This window comes from Trichoplusia ni, chromosome 23, assembly GCF_003590095.1.
Source record: "Trichoplusia ni isolate ovarian cell line Hi5 chromosome 23, tn1, whole genome shotgun sequence".
Taxonomy (NCBI): domain Eukaryota; kingdom Metazoa; phylum Arthropoda; class Insecta; order Lepidoptera; family Noctuidae; genus Trichoplusia; species Trichoplusia ni.
In genome coordinates this window covers 2,632,329-2,649,208 of record NC_039500.1, presented here as the reverse complement: position 1 = coordinate 2,649,208, position 16,880 = coordinate 2,632,329, and the positions used below count along the sequence as shown (strand labels likewise).

The following is a 16,880-nucleotide window of genomic DNA, read 5'->3' as shown; positions in this document are numbered from 1 at the left end:
ACTCCATAACTAGCCTTTAATCCTTCTTGAAATAATCTTTGAACCGCTATCAGAAGTGGCTAGAGTAATAGATAAAATTTCATGACATATTGATTGAGGAACATTGAAATGTACTCAGCCAAGTATCCATAAAACTTTAGTACCTACTCTATATCACTTTACACTGCGATACACTTTTATTGTTCACTTGCATATCTTCAAGACCAGTATCGAAATAGGCAACAAATATGTTATTAAAATTATCTCCTATTATAACGTTATTTTTTATATCGGTTTCTAGTGAGAAATTTCGTTTCGACAACTACTCTCTTTACAAAGTGCTCCCAAAAAATTTGGATCAGATAAAAGTTCTTGGTGATTTGCAACATGCGTCCCCTGAATATGATTTCTGGGACGACCCTGTTCCGACGGCTGATTACATCAATATTATGTCAAAGCCTGAAATGAGGAATGACCTGGAAACGTTTTTGAATAAAACTGGAATTGATTTCGTGGTTACCCTCCCAAATGTTCAAGAGTAAGTTGATAATAATGTTTACAATTTTGCTTGTTGCTCTGGCCTATAGATTGAATAAAACAATTCCATAATAAAAATCCGAAAAAAAATATTGATACACGTGAGTTAAAACCATTTTAAGTAGTTGTTATCCTTATATAGTTTGGGATCCCTGGTCCATTTTCTTTAATTGATCAATATCAAACCAATTTTCTTGCAGCTTCATATTAACCATAAGCCCAAGTTAGTAAAAAAATCTTAAAACCGATAAATTTTGTCCTTGCTACCTTTCTTAGCACTACTATTGATACAAAAATTCCTGGTTGTCTTATTATTAATATGTATTGAATAAATCACAAATCAATCGTAACAATAATAAAAAAATTACCATGTGTCTCGAACTAAGAAACGACTTAAATTTTTTCATGATATTTTTACAGAATAATAGACAGCGAGTCAAGGAAGCCTTACAATAGAAACAATATTAAAAGTATGAAATGGGACGCCTATTATCCATTAGAAGAAATATACGATTGGCTAGATGACCTAGCTAAAGCTTACCCTGACATAGTCACTATAATAGTTGGAGGAAAAACATATGAAGGCCGTGATATTAAAGGAGTTAAAATTTCCCATGGGCCTGGCAAACGAGCAGTTTTCATTGAAAGTGGGATACACGCTAGGGAGTGGATCGCACCTGCTACAGTTAATTTTATTACCAATGAGCTTCTTACAAGTAGTGATGAAGAAATTAAGGCTGTAGCTAGGGATTACGATTGGTATATATTCCCAGTTACAAACCCTGATGGATATGTATGGAGCCATGTTGGGGTGAGAATCATTTTATCATAGGCGAGTGTCCACTGCACAATGTGTCGTGTGTTCGATGCCCGCATTATACAAGCTTTCGTGTATTATGAAATGTTATCCTAAATCGAAGAGTCTTTTTGCATGTGAATTGAATGATTATAAAACCTCTTTGATTCGAAGATTAAAGGATTACTTCGGGTGTTGTCTAAAAATAATATCTTACCTTATTTCAGTTCCGTTTGTGGCGCAAAAACAGGAAACCATACGGCACTGGTTTTGGAGTGGACCTTAACAGAAACTGGAATGACAACTGGTTAAGTAAGTTATGATAATTAGTAATTAAAAATAAAGGTTTGTTCAATCGGGATCCTGATTTGACCAATTTTAGTCACATTCGGAGCAATCTTTGTATTCATTTTGCCAACAAACTGTTCAAAAAGAAAACGCAGTTAAAAACAATCGTAAATCAAGTATAGCACTGAAATAAATCAGTCATTTGAAATATTTATTAGTACAAAAAGATACACCAAGATTTAGATTTTCCATAATATAGAAACCTTGGAACATTTGGAATGTTTTTTTAGTATAAACAAATGGAGCGTAGTTTGATTTTTTTAGGATATTCGAACACGAGGCAAAGCAACTTTCTGATACTTGATGAGTTTAGTTTTGTCGGCACGTGCAGACGATCCGATAAGTACTAACATATTTATAATTAGCGTATGTTGATAACATTTTACACAAAATTTATTTCCATAGCTTTGAAATTGCTTGCATACTTTTTGTTGTCTTAATCAATCAATCATATAATTTAAAATCATCTGAATGGTATCATGAAAGCAAAAAAATAAGCGCGTTCTATAAATAAAAAAAACGACAAAATTTTCTAAGTATGAAAATAGGCCGCAAAAAGAAACGTGTGTCGATTTTAGTCAGATAAAGTCTGACTCTCACTTATACTCAACCCAAAGCCGGCGGATTAATTTGATGATTTCCCATCCGCAAGATAAAACAAATAAAAATTGTTTACTTTTGGTGGAATACCTAATCAACTCGAGCATTTATTACCTATTTACTTTGAAATATTTACATACTCATAGTGAATAGTGACGCAGGGACGCTATCGCAGTATTATTTATTGCACAGCTCATGATTATTACAAAATGAAATTTCTAAGATATCAACACTTAGGTGCAAATAACTTACATGAATATCAAAAGAAAATCTTCATTTGTATTCTGCTAAGCCGTATAGGTTAATAGTTTATGCGCTCGCTGTCACCGCGCTATACACACCGAGTGCGACGTGTCGCAAGGTCGATCAAGCATTTGTGTGATCCACGAAAGATAGTTCTAAGTCTGGGTGACTACGTGCATGTGATTTGTATATTTGTGATACCCCCCGCAAAACAAGTATGTATAAGCCCCCGAAATAAGTTTCTTAATGTGTTGAAATGAAACTACAGACAGTCTGCCCGTGACCATGATACCTGCAAAGGTGTCGAAACGTCGGGAACTAAAATCAAACATTAAACCGCGATAAAATCCGTAAAAGTAGTTTCTTTTCAATGTCTAACATTCGCGTAAATCTAAGAAACCACTTTCTTAATGTTTAAACCCAAAAAAAACCATTGTGCCTTCTATAGCAACGTAAACGCCATCTAGTAAGAAAATGTGTAAACTATTATAAAGAAATAGTTTAAAATGCTTTTCACCTACAATGTTGTAAAAAAAATCAAAGGAATATAATAATATTAAATTTATTTTAATAATAACAACTCAGTATTTCATCAGGATCGCTCTTCTTGTACAAACATTAGAGACAAATTGTTTCACGAGCTGACGTAGTTGTGACGCTAGTTAAACTCGTGCTTATATGAAATCTACGTCACAGACATAAATAGTAGCAAAGAGTACGTAACTAGGTATAATTAAATACAGATACTTAGTCCAATTGAAAATACTTACTATTTATCGCGATGCTAATGATTTATTAATATTTCGTACTTTCCGAAATTCGTTGCGATAAAGAGATTACTATATTGATAACTATCATTATCCGTACTGTCGTTATAATATATGTAATCAGCTGTCTAACAATTCTGATATATCATAAACACGCGCAAGCTTTTATTTATAAACAGTAAATTAATTTATCTATTACTTAATATGTTAAAATAATATTTTTAATTAAAAAAGCAATAGGGCGTTTATCTAACATTTAAAAAGCAACGCAAATACACCCAGACACATAAAAGGATTCGTGGATTGCAAAAATGCTTGTCTACACGGGGATCGATCTAAGATCCAAAATGATCGAGTCTGTCTCATAATGCCCTCATATAATAAAGAAGAAAGGAAAACAATAAAAAACCGTTCTTAGCCCTGATTTTATTTTTGTCATTTGTTGTTTCAGCGGCTTTATTAATATGTCATCTAATCAGGTACTGATAATTAACGGACAGGTTGACGTATGTCTGAGCCTTAGTAATAGCATTCAATTTTGTGTATAAAACCCTAATTAATATTCAAAGTATCAATTTATACATTACTTTTCATGAAACTTTGAGCCCGCGGCTTCGCCCGCGTCGAGGTCGGTTATATCGCGTTTCCAAGAGAACTCTTCAAAAGTCCGGGATAAAAACTATCCCTTTCTCAAGGTCAACTCTATCTCTGTACCGAATTTCATTAAAATCAGTTCAGTGGTTTAGACGTGAAAGCGTAACAGACGGACAGACAGAGTTACTTTCGCATTTATAATATTAGTTGGGATTTACATCCAATCTTTTTGAGTGTGAAAATCACTTGAAAGCGAAATATCATACATTAGTTTTGAATCACATCAATAAATATTCCTACAATAAAGTAGGCACATTAGAAATGAATAATACGACTAGCCTGACTTGCAATTTTTTGTACTAGATCAAAATATAAATGGGCAATTTTCTAGAATGTACGAAAATATATTGCGCTCTGCTAATGATCTTAAAGTGCTCTTTTTAGCATATGGCCAGAATATATAAAAATACGGTTTTATGATCATCATTCAGTTCTTTTGCTCTGAAATTATTTTCAGCTAGATAATTTTCACGTCACTCCTTAGTTGATAAAAAATGTACATAATATTGTTTGAATAGATTTGTCGTTTTGAAGATTTGAATTGAACTCCTTGCAGCGATCCATAAAATCTAACCAATTAATGCCTTATCTCTCAAAACGATTTCTTTTTACTAATATTATTAATGTGATGTTATGTGATGTTATTAATGGTATGTTTGTAAATGATGGATGTTTGATACTCTCTTATGCAAAAACCACAAAAATTACTAGGATGCAATTTGGTACACAGATAATTTATAACCTGGATTAGCGTATAAGATAGTCTTTATCCTGATTTTATTTTCCTGTGGAATCATTATTGGTTTAAAGTGGGTGGAGCAGCTACCTGGCAACAGCTAGTCTAAAATAAAAACATACATTTAATAGAAAAAAATAAACTTGAGACAGAGATCAGAGAAACCTGGGATCTCTTTAAACGTAACAGTGGCTTTATCGTTAATTTATTTAATTACAAATAGCCTTCACAGCATTTTTTTTAGTTTCAAATTATATGGAAGTGCAATCGTCACCTCAATTTTATTTTCTCCTTTTAATTTCCAGAGGAAAGTGTGAGCACTAACGTGGCATCCGACGTCTTCGCTGGACCAGGACCCTTCTCGGAGATAGAAACGAGGACATTGTCAACATACATCATGAACATGGCTGATAAGATCGACTTGTATTTGTCCTTCCATTCTTCTGGACAAATTCTTCTGCTGCCGTTTGGGAATACAACGGAACCACTGTCAAATTATGATGATGCTGTAAGTATTGAAGAAACATGTGTGTACTAACATAATAACAAATAAATTTTGTGTCATAATCTGCATGTAACTAGCCAGTCCAGACAAATCAGTCGACGTCGTTATTGATCAGGCTTTAATGGTTTTGATAGATAATTTCGACGCTTTCAATTGATCCAAAGAAAAGAAAAGAAGATTTATATTCTCATCTCTAGTTAAAATAAATAAACGAACTTTGTTTTAGATGAAAATCGGCATACGAGCAATGGGAGCATTGTCAGTGAGATATAGGACACCTTACACCATTGGAAATATTGCTGAAGCTATTTGTAAGTAGTTTTTTCAGCCCTTTTCTCTTTTTCTTCTTTTATACTGATAAATTCTTCTGTCACTAAAGCCTAAATCAACAACTTACCCCAACTTACCCCCCCGGAAAAAAAATTGATATAGGTGCTTATTTTTGTTAATAGTAGGTCTATGGCAATCCTGATTACGGGAGATAGCATAATTGCAAATGTGGCATCAAATATTTCATTTAATGTTAATTTTATAATAATTACAGACTTCGCAACTGGAACAAGTATAGATTGGGTTAAGGAACGTCTCCATGTCCCTCTAGTTTACTGCTATGAATTACGAGACCGTGGTACCTATGGCCATCTGTTGCCTCCAGACCAAATCTTACCAACAGCAGAAGAAACCATGGATTCCATCGTAGAAATGATCCTCCAAGCAAAGAGATTCGGATATATGAACGTGAACGCTGCTGTGACTCAAAAAGTTTCGATTTTCATTATTTTTGCGGTGCTAGCTAAATTTTTGTTCTAGAATTAACGGGAGGATAAATAACAGTCTAGAAATAAACATGTTGATACTGTGACAGATGTTTCATTCAACGTCCAATACAAAGTACGAAACTCAATCAATCAGAATAAATATAAAGAAGTGTTGAGTTGTTATCATGATATAAATCAATCAAAATCGTATTATTGACGGCCGTAATATCAATGAAATGTGGCAGAATCCAATTAGCGCCGCCAGAACTCGCCATGTCAATAAACAAGAGCTATTTAACATACCCTGAATTTTATTCTCTCGACCTCTAAGTATTTACAACTCTATATACGAGAAGGTCACGAATCGTATAAACAACTCAAAACTTGAAGAACCCATTAATGCTGTTTTATTTCTTTGGATATTACGTATGCTATCAGGAAATTTATTGTTCAGCTTCAGATGCCTTGGTTTCCAGTTATAAGTGGGTGTATAAAATACTTCAGTTTTATACTACCTGTTCTCTTTAGAGGATTGAAGCTGTGTGGATGGGAGATGGTTCTACGCTCAATGCAGTGTCCCGTCTTGCTTTCACAATAACTGCAGTCTTGTTTTGAGTTCATGTTACAGGCATTAGTTATATTTGCGAGATTAATGGCATAATACTTTTATCGTGGTTTTTGATGCTATTGGCAGTGTTTATTTTTATTTATTTATTTTATTTTATTTTATTTAATAGTTCATGTACACAGATACACACCCAGAGTACAGAAAAGAAGAAAGATAGAACACATAGTACATAGGCACAGCTTATTTCAACAGAAATTTCTTCCAGTGTTTATAGCCAGTGATGCATATATTTGATTTTTATTGAACACATAAAAAAGTTTTTTTTAATTTTATTCGTTTGTTTTTGCCTATATTAAAGCATACTCAACCCATTAATCGTGCTTAGTTTTTAAAGGAGAAAACCATTCGGAAGCGACAGACATTTTTTTTTCTTATCAAAATTTTTGGCATTAACCTAATTGGATATGACTTTACATCTTAATCTTTTACTGCATATCATATCTTCATCTACCGATAGCCTGAAATAAGAATGCGTAGTACTTAGGACATCAGCATTCATGACATTAATTTTACAGTTATCGTTATCATCGATTTCGTTTCCACTTATCATTTTATCTTTAATAACTGTTAAGCACTTGAGAGTTATTTACTACACTATCAGCATTTAGATTTATGTTACACACATTGATCGTTGCGTCTGGACAGTTGATATTTATTTCATTTCCTTTGGCATAATTAATAAGTGATTACGAATCAATTATGTCGAAATTTATATTATTAGGACTAATTTTGACCGTGCCTAGTATTTTTGGTGAAAAATTTCGTTTTGACAACTACGCCTTGTATAAGATTTTGCCGAAAAATTTGGGGGAAATAAAGTTTTTGCAAGGTTTATATGAAAGTGATAACAGATTTGATTTTTGGACGGTCCCTGGACCGTTTGCTGAGTTTGTGAATGTGTTATCCAGTCCTGAGCATAGAAATGATCTCGAGACGTTTTTGGTAGCTCATGATATAGATTACGAAATACCACAGTTTAATCTTCAAGAGTGAGTATTTTTTACTTATTTTCATTTTTTTTTTTAATTCTACGAGATTGCCTATATTACCAGTATTTTTCAGAGCAGAGCAGAGTATGTTAAGAGCTCACAGCTTCAGTAAATTCGTGCTAAAATCTATATAATACTATGTAGAGTAATTAATATGACTGTATCTTTGGCTTGTTGAAACAAGTCAAATAAATGCGTGGAAAAACACAAGTACAAATGTGAATTACAAGCAGAACTGCGAATCGTAATAAAGATTTATCAAAATTGAAATATAATTTACAGTGCTATCGACCGAGAAGCAGTAAAGCCATACGTGAGAAGCGATTTAACAACCATGGGCTGGGATTCCTACTATGACTTAGACGCAATCTACGCCTGGATGGATGATCTAGCTAAAGAATACCCTAGCATTGTCACTATTATTATCGGCGGCACCACCTTTGAAGGAAGGCAAATAAAAGGCGTGAAGATATCCCACGGTACAGGAAGAAGAATAATATTTTTGGAAGGCGGTATTCATGCTCGAGAATGGATATCACCAGCAACTGTTACTTACATCACTAATGAGCTGCTTACCAGTGATAATGAGGAGACTGTAGCAGCGGCAAGAGATTTTGATTGGTATATCTTCCCTGTTACAAATCCTGATGGTTATGTCTACAGTCACAGCACGGTAAGTCCTTTACTATATTACGTTATACGCTATATTACGATACTAAAATTTTAGTCTTCATGCAAACTCTAAGTAAGGTTCAAGATTGTGTCTTACATTGATTGATATACGCAAATGTTTTGTTTCAAAATATGAAATAGATGATTATGTTTTAGTTCCGAATGTGGCGAAAGAACAGACGTCCTGTCAGAGATACTTTTGGCGTCGATTTGAACAGAAACTGGAATAACAACTGGCTAGGTAATGCGTCTTTTATTAATTTTAAGGAAAGTACTGTATTTTTATCCAAAAGAGTAAAAAAGAACCTTATTAATAAAGCACCGCTGTTTGTTAATCCGTCTGTCACCAGGTTTTATTTTATGAACTGATACAGCCAGTCGGTAAAAAAATGTATAGGTATTATATTTCTAAAAATAAAAATCGATTTGTCAAGGTCAAAAGTTAAAGCTTTTGCAAATTTGTGTTTTTTTGTCTCATTTAAAAGGATCCCTCAGCGTCGCGAGGAATGCGAAAATTTTATTTATGCCAGTTCCGATTAGATAGTGAATTTTTAACCATTTATTTTTCAGTTGTTGGTGCTAGCAGTGATGAAACACGAGATGACTACGCTGGTCACGGACCATTCTCCGAGCCGGAGACCAGAACTCTATCAACTTATTTAGCATCTATTGGTGACAAGATCGATCTGTATCTGTCATTCCATTCCTATGGACATCTGCTCCTGTTGCCTTTTGGAAATACAACGGAACCACTCGCCAATTATAATGATTCTGTAAGTTTATTTCTATTTAATTTCTAGAGAATAATGATGTTTTTTCACACAATGGGCCGACTTGGCGCCTACGTGCGGAAAAGGGAGCCCGTCACCCGTATAATATATGTAAAGAAATTACATACATTAAAAAAAATCTTATCATCAATCTTTAGTTAGTGAATACCTTTTTTTTTTTTTTTACCTACCACAAAATGTGGTGACATTATTTATTTGCATTAATTTAAAATGTCATGTCAATTACAGATGGCGATCGGAAGACGAGCGATGGGGGCTCTCTCCGTAAGATTTGGAACTCAATACAAAACTGGAAATATTGCGGAAGCCATTTGTAAGTTATTCCGTAACTTCTTGAATGTGTGATTTCATTTCAATACCTAGTACACAATCATGGCTTCTCAAGTTGGTACAATCATTGAAAACGAAGCATTCGCAAAGATCTGGGGCACGTACACAAAAGTACATACTACTTTTTTTCAATACTTTATAAGCGGTTTACGTCTTTATTATTTTTAACTGGTTTTTCACATTGAGATGAAAATACTAACTTTATATAGACCAGTTAGGTGCTCCAGCAGGCAAATAGGTATTGAAATTCAGTCACACAGCCCTATCTTATTTGGGATCGTTTGATTTGTATTGATGAATACATTAAACCTAAATTATAAAGAAAGCTAAACAGCTTTATACATATAAGGGGTTCTTTAAATTATTTATGTAGACAATTGTCGTTGCATTTATTTTTCTTTAACTTATTTTCAGTATCGGGAATCTGACTCGCAATTAACCGTATTTACGTTACTTTGTTCTAATCAATTATCAACGTTTGCTTTCAGATAAGGCAACTGGAGGAAGCATAGACTGGGTCAAAGAAACCCTTAAAGTCCCTTTGGTCTACTGCTATGAGCTTCGTGACAATGGTACCGAGGGCTTCGTTCTCCCTCCTTCAGAGATTATGCCGAATAATCTAGAAGTCATGGATTCCCTATTGGATATGATTCTGCAAGCCAGGAGATTCGGGTACATGAGCGGTGGATTCGAAGTCAGAGCTTCATTGAGTGTTATTCTAATGGCCTTATTAGCCAAGTGGCTGTACAATTGATTCAAAGATTTCATGCTAAGGATTATTTTATAGATTCGAAAATAAACGACTTTTTTACTTTTGATGTTTCTTTTTTGTTTGTCATCTTCACTAAAAGCCAGTCCAGTTGACGATCACAGTCAGTCCGTTGAGAGGTGACCATCGTCGTGATAACGAGTTCCTCTGAATTTTGGAAGGCAAGGAAAATTATGGGTCCCGGCTATATACATATATATCTATCTTTGACAGTCGTAACGGGTAGTAAGAAGCTAGAAAGTCCGACAACTAGTAATAAGTGATATCGTGTTACGCACATAATCGTATTACACACAAATACACATCGTGTTACATACAGGCAGTCGTTCTTCATAAAACACTGGTAATTAGCTGCACCCGGTTAGACTGGAAGGACCCCACAAACTTGCAAGAAAGGCTAGGATCAAGGTGACCTTCATCATTAGTCACTATTGTCTAAATTTTCCATGTTTAGTAAATTCTGGTCTAGTTTTAAGTCTGTTTTTCTAACCCTTACTAAGAATATGCTAATCTGATGTTACTAAATCCAAAACCTCTTTCGTTATTTATTCTGAAGGCAAGGTTTTGAACAAATGAAGAACTACTTTTACGATTAAAGCGAGTACAGGCTTCTATTGACTCAGACTGTAAAACACCATGTGAAGATTTAGCCGCCAGCCATTAGGCTATATGAGAGCGCGGTCAGCTAGTTTGGATCGCTCTATGCGAGATGTAGTCAAGATCATATGAAATATTTTTGAAGTCATTTATTGAAATAAAAATGTTGATGGCGTGGTACTATCCGAGTGCAGACGTACATTTTTTTATTAATCTGCTAAGCTACAATAAATAATTAAGGTAAGGTTTCAAAAGATTTGAGGTCAGAATAGGAAAAGAACAGATTTCAGATCTTAAACCATTCATGCTTGGTTTCCATTTAAAATTGAGAAAAAAATGCAAAGATACACAAAAAAATTACTCAACTTATTCACTGTTACATAAACGTGTGCGGAACCACGTCTTTCCCGCGTTATCGCGATCTAGCTCTTTGAGCCCCATGCCCGAAGCCACTAGGATGTACACTGGGATGCCTTCAACCTTTGTGTGGATAAATTTATAAGCTTATAGCGGGTTACCTACACAAGTAAAATGTAATACATTTGGAATTCTCTTTGGAGAAAATCGTTACTGCATAGTTTAGTAAATTAAAACTTTTGAACGGAGAAAATATGAATTTTACTGAAATGAAATCTTTGAAAATGAATTTTACAAAACCTCTTCTCGATTTTTTTTTCGTAGTACAGAATTTTCAAACAAGAATAGGATTTCGGATATTTATCTAGCATCACTGCTGCACTGAGGACCATCCTGATTTCGGGTTTTCTGTTAGATCTTTTCCAAAAATATAATCAGCTATAACAACAACAACTCGATTACCATAATAATAGTGTCCATTAATACTGACCCAAATACATACCCGAACCAAGCATTTGCAAATAACTCATAAATACACATCGATGCATCGAATACATTAATACGCAATATTTGTCATTTATAGTACCGCATTAAAAATAAACAAAGCCCCAAAATGGCACTATGATTATTAAAGAGCGACGAGTTATTGTTAACCCAACAGTTTCATGGAGAAGCACTCACCAGTAATGGATTTGGTAGAAATTAATTATTTTCACCGTTGCGTGGGCTCGTTCGTATTTCTAGAATTTTTGATGTGTGAAATTCAAACGGTTGGTCAGTCGGTCGAAATTGAACTTTATATGGATGTACCGAAGTGGTATTTCGGTTGTTGCGGTCGTTTTTGTAGCGTTACCATCGGTTTTGGTGAAATAATTTTATTTGTTGCCAGCGATTTGTAATTATGATAGTAATTTTATGAAATTAGTTTCTCTTGAAGAATTACTTATTCAGTACGTGTGGCAAATGAATTTTGTAGTATATGGTAGTGTATTTCAATATTGTAAGACAAGAAAATATTTTCACAAATAATATAGGATAAGCTTACTTCTTGTGGATAGATGAGGTCACATACGATAAGTAAAACTAAACTCTAAAATAAGTCACTCAAGGATTTTTTAAACTTCATAACGGGAAACATACGTATGTATGCTAATAACTTCATCTAGAGCTACTGAAGTCTTAGATGACGTTCTTTGATTTCTAAGAATTGCAGAGCGTAACTCAAAAGGCTTGTGTCTTTATTTGAACACTTTTGTTGACGAGAATTTCTGAAAATGTTTCCCGTACAGTTTTGGTGTGCAATGATTCTGGGTGGAAAACTCTTCATCGATAAAAGTTGTACACAGAAAACTAAAGTCTATGATATTGAAGGCAAGATAATGGAGATTGGTATTTTTCTAAATAGCCATATCACTGGATAGTAAGTAAAGAGAAGAATCTGTGTTAATATTTTGAGGCGCTATTATACCTTCACTAACTACTTCTTCAACCTTATTTGTCTGAACGAAGGAAGAACGAAGTCTGGTTATCCAACCATCTTTTTTGAGGTTTTCATCGGGAAAGGTTTTGAGTAGAGCCTAAGAAAAATTGAACTCATGACCATTTTAAGTAAGACCGTAGTAGTCTAAATCAAAATCAAATACATAATAAAAATGATCCTACTAAATAACACTTTTTGAATGTCAAATTATATTGTACTGCAGACAGATTCGCCCACCCTCCACCACTTCCTAAGTGTAATGTAATATAATTAATATGAAGTATTTAGGAACTTAAATGGAAGAATACATTTTAAGTCGCTGTAAACCACTATGAAATAAAGGTATTACCAAGGGCCAGCCATCACCACCCCTATATTTAGAGGGAAGGAGGTGATCAGACCAACCGATTAGAAGACGTCACGGCAGGCAGTGTGACAACTACAGAATCATGTAGATCCGGTGCTTATGAAAATCGGGCTCAAAGAAAATCCCCTAACACTGATTTACCTAACCCAGCCAGTGAAAAGCATCCCATAACAATTCATATTTGTACTAACTCAGTCTCAATAGCAGCATATAGCCTCGTTAACACCTCACTAGAACCTGTGAAATCGTGACTAACAAGTGTTAAGGCCCAATCGAATGCATGTTTCGACATGCATGCGACCATTCCCCGTACCGCGGTTTCCGATAAATTTCCTCCTATGTATAAGCTACATATTTTATTGTTGCTTTGTTTGTGGGTACGCCCCAAATATGGAACTACGAGTACGTATGTACGTTTGACCAGTTTTTGTCGGCGACACAAATTGAATTTCTACTTTGTTTTCAGCTGAACCTTGTTTGTTTTTCGTTGCCAAGCTTTATGGGTTTGCTGTTAGTAGGTTAGGTTTTTTGTAGTGAAAATGGGTTTACAAATAAATTAATTTGTTGTTTATGATTTATGTGACGGTGGCGTAAAAGAACAAGTAGTCTGCGGGCTACGTAACGTAAAGATGACTGAAGTAACTTGAAATTTCTCCACAACGATTGAGACCGAATCGAGTTGTGCTTCCATCGAATTGAGATCGAGTTTATGTTTTGGTCCCGACACTGGATCGAATTCGTGTAGTGGCACGTGTTGGAACTTCTTTCGATCGACAATTACTGATGACGTTGAGAATACTGAATTGCTACTCGATCTTGGTTCGGTTTGATACTACAACTTTAGAACCATATCAAATTTTGGAAAGTCAATTCAAGTCAATTGTTTTCGATGAACACTCTTGTCATGTTTTTTGGGGAACTGTAGCTGATCAATTTAAAGAAAAATTCTCATAAATTAATACATCCATCGAATTATTATCAGTGATAGCTTGAAATTGGTAGTCAGATCGACAGACTTGGTTATTTTTCTGAAATATCATTTCACAATTTTTTATGTTTCAGAAAAAAAAGCCATTACAAGTTTAATAACAATACATAGATAACACAACAAAGACTAAAACCATATCTCTTTATTATTCTAATGGTGTCTCCCCATACAGCCTAAATAGAACTTTAACTTTAACGACACAAAGTTCAATTTCATTCTTCTTTGTAACCTGTTAACTTTAGGCAGATGTATTGGTGTGATGTGCTGACTCATCATAAAACAGAGATGTTATTCTGATAATTGTTAATAGCTTCGGTCACCCTTTGATTCGGAACTACTATGTTTGAAATAAACCTATTGTTAGACTGTTTGTTTGAATGCATCGATGAATTACTTTTTTTTTGGGGATGTTTGACGAGTTATTTTAATATCGATAAAGTATATAGATTCGATGTGCAGTTGTCAGTAGTTATTTCCTCCAATTTGTTTTATTTGTGGATGCTTTTTTTGGGTTAATTCAAATAATTTACTCATTTGTCAATTCATTTTGTTTCAAGATCTAATCTAATTTACTTACATTAAGCATGGGTTTGTCTTATCACACATGTTTGTCTGTCACCTTGCAAGACAAAGATTATGATTATTCAAATTGAATTTGCAGCACAAGCATTAGGCGTCCACATCAGGTGGATTATGATTACCACTTTTATGATGTACCTAAATAGTAAGTAAACTAACAAGATATACGTTTTTTAACATATCGTCCACGTTTAGACAAAGATATTATTTTAAAAATATCACCAAATTAAAATTTTATCAATTTATATTTATTTATTTAATAACGGTTTACTCATCGGGATCGCCGGAAACTAACTAACAGAGACACGAATTTTTATCCTCAAAAACAAAGCGAACTAATAGGTAAATAAATGCAAAAAAATAATGGGAAAGTAGCAAAGTTAAACCGTTAAGCGTATCTCAGCATCCATCAATTACATTTGGAATAAGAGCATTCCTTATCAGTAATGGATCAATCACTATAGTCGCGTTAATAGACATTGGCGCAAGTATTGTGAGGTGTTGTTCTAATTATAAAATAGGTGTATCTAGTATTTAAATGAGACCTAAATGATGCTACTTTTTTGTTTTTTAATTAAAACACATGCACAAAATAAATGGCGTAAATTAAAGAAAAATCGAATTAGTCAGTCAATTAGTTCAAGTGAATTAAAAAAGGTACTAAATAAAATAAAATAAATCCATAGAAACTAACAAATATTCATTTCTATCAAATAATAAATTAACATTATTTAGCACATCACATAAAAACACCTCTTTTGCAGTAAACCATGCCAGCACCTTAAATAAGCACTGAAATGTATACTTAACGTCAAAGATGAGCCCTAAAATGTTACAAAATGGTTTTTACATCGCTACACAGCTTCTGCGAAAACATTCACAAAGTTTACAAATAACTTTTGTTGTTAAAGCAACCGTTTATAGTCTTAATTCATATAAACAACATCAACTTTAATGAATCATGATGTTACGATCTTGAAAGTCTACTGCCATCTTTTAAGATGCCAATATGGTAGTTGTGCGAGCGAGATAACATGGTACAGGCTGTAGAGTGACGTCTCTTTTTCACACTTGTAAAAATATTACTTGTATTGGTAGTGGATGGATTTCTTGTTTGCTGGTTTACTCATCTTTTTCTTTGTATTTTATTTATGATAATGTAGTGGTTTGACTGTTATGCTGGTTGAGAGGTATTCTACCACTATACAATTACTATTTTTCGTGCTATACACATCAGGGTTGATAGTTAGATGAAAATTATTTGATTCTTTCACATTTTTTTTTTCATTTTAATTTACACACAAAATACTACATACCAAAACAAGATGTATAAGGACGCGGCTTACTTTTTAAAAAGTTCTTCCAGCAAAATTATTTCCGTGTTAGGATATCTAGATATTATAATAATATGCAGTTCAGTAGTCCTTAGAATTTCTTGAATAAAGAAGATAACGTGCCGATTATAATATTAATTTTTCAAAAATAAAATTCAATAAAATCATCACGAACAAGTAAAAATAACTGAACGAACTGTTTTTACTTTTTCATTCGTTCCGACGACCAATCTTCAGCAACCCGACTACATTATTCTCAATGAAAATAATCATTCACACGGAACCAATCTATCGCGCATTCGATCCGTCAGTTTGTTCGATTGCTAATTGGTACAAAATCATTTGTTACGTAAACTGCAATAAGTTGGTTCAACAACAAACTCGTCCGAATTTTAAGAAATATAATAAATCTGACAAGCTTATTTACTTTTTTTTTAATTTTTAGTAGCTTTGAGATTGTTAGTTTTTGGAGCATTAATGAAAAGTAGACCAAATTGTTGCCGACCTATGGCAGGAGACGGGAATTTAAAAAGAAGAAAAGCGTCCACTGATTATTTAAATAATTTTTTTGAAGTAGCAGATTCTCAATATATATGTAGGATAGGTTGCGGAGTATTTATAACGCACAAAGTTGCAACATCATCTCAAACAAGCATGTAAATTTATATTTTTTGAACTATTAAACAGTAAAACAGTGTGCAATGGCAGTTATTTATTTCATTCGTAAACTCATACAAAACATTACGATTTAGGGTTCTTTACCCAAATAGTGAAAACAGTAATCTATTAATACGGCACCGCTCTCCATACCTTTCCCCTTTTATCTATCCGTCCATCCGTCTATCAAAAAGTCGAATTTTACGAACATCTATAATTAAAAAAAAATCTTGATTTCTTTAGCCAATTTATCCAAACCCTCACTGTCGCTACTCCGGCTTGCACTTAACCGTTTTTTTTTACATTGAACAAACAACTAATATTTTATTACCAGAAACAATAGCTTCCCCTCAATATAATTTAGCGTCATTATTTCCCATCAGCTTCCCATAGTTACCCCATTTTACCTTTGCCTCACA

General features: G+C 33.8%; 2 protein-coding genes across 2 annotated transcripts; both read left to right on the top strand.

Moving 5' to 3' along the window:
- Positions 1-149: 149 nt before the first annotated feature.
- LOC113504726 (zinc carboxypeptidase-like) lies at positions 150-6,027 on the top strand. The gene is made up of 6 exons (XM_026887143.1): positions 150-517; positions 937-1,327; positions 1,540-1,624; positions 4,966-5,168; positions 5,392-5,476; positions 5,710-6,027. Exons 1-6 carry the CDS (start codon positions 228-230, stop codon positions 5,973-5,975), a joined length of 1,320 nt encoding a protein of 439 aa, XP_026742944.1. The 5' UTR covers positions 150-227; the 3' UTR covers positions 5,976-6,027.
- A 1,133-nt stretch (positions 6,028-7,160) lies between these two features.
- On the top strand, positions 7,161-10,151 carry LOC113504844 (zinc carboxypeptidase-like). The gene is made up of 6 exons (XM_026887323.1): positions 7,161-7,540; positions 7,823-8,213; positions 8,369-8,453; positions 8,783-8,985; positions 9,232-9,316; positions 9,822-10,151. The coding sequence occupies exons 1-6, from the start codon at positions 7,251-7,253 to the stop codon at positions 10,085-10,087; spliced, it is 1,320 nt and encodes a 439-aa protein (XP_026743124.1). The 5' UTR covers positions 7,161-7,250; the 3' UTR covers positions 10,088-10,151.
- The last annotated feature ends 6,729 nt before the right edge of the window (positions 10,152-16,880 follow it).

Bases quoted from the DNA above. Each gene is read 5' to 3' on its own strand.
- LOC113504726 (XM_026887143.1), top strand. From the start codon at position 228: ATGTTATTAAAATTATCTCCTATTATAACGTTATTTTTTATATCGGTT. The intron at 518-936 runs GTAAGTTGATAA...ATATTTTTACAG, and splicing joins ACCCTCCCAAATGTTCAAGA to AATAATAGACAGCGAGTCAA. The intron at 5,477-5,709 runs GTAAGTAGTTTT...TAATAATTACAG, and splicing joins AAATATTGCTGAAGCTATTT to ACTTCGCAACTGGAACAAGT.
- LOC113504844 (XM_026887323.1), top strand. From the start codon at position 7,251: ATGTCGAAATTTATATTATTAGGACTAATTTTGACCGTGCCTAGTATT. The intron at 7,541-7,822 runs GTGAGTATTTTT...TATAATTTACAG, and splicing joins CCACAGTTTAATCTTCAAGA to TGCTATCGACCGAGAAGCAG. The intron at 9,317-9,821 runs GTAAGTTATTCC...GTTTGCTTTCAG, and splicing joins AAATATTGCGGAAGCCATTT to ATAAGGCAACTGGAGGAAGC.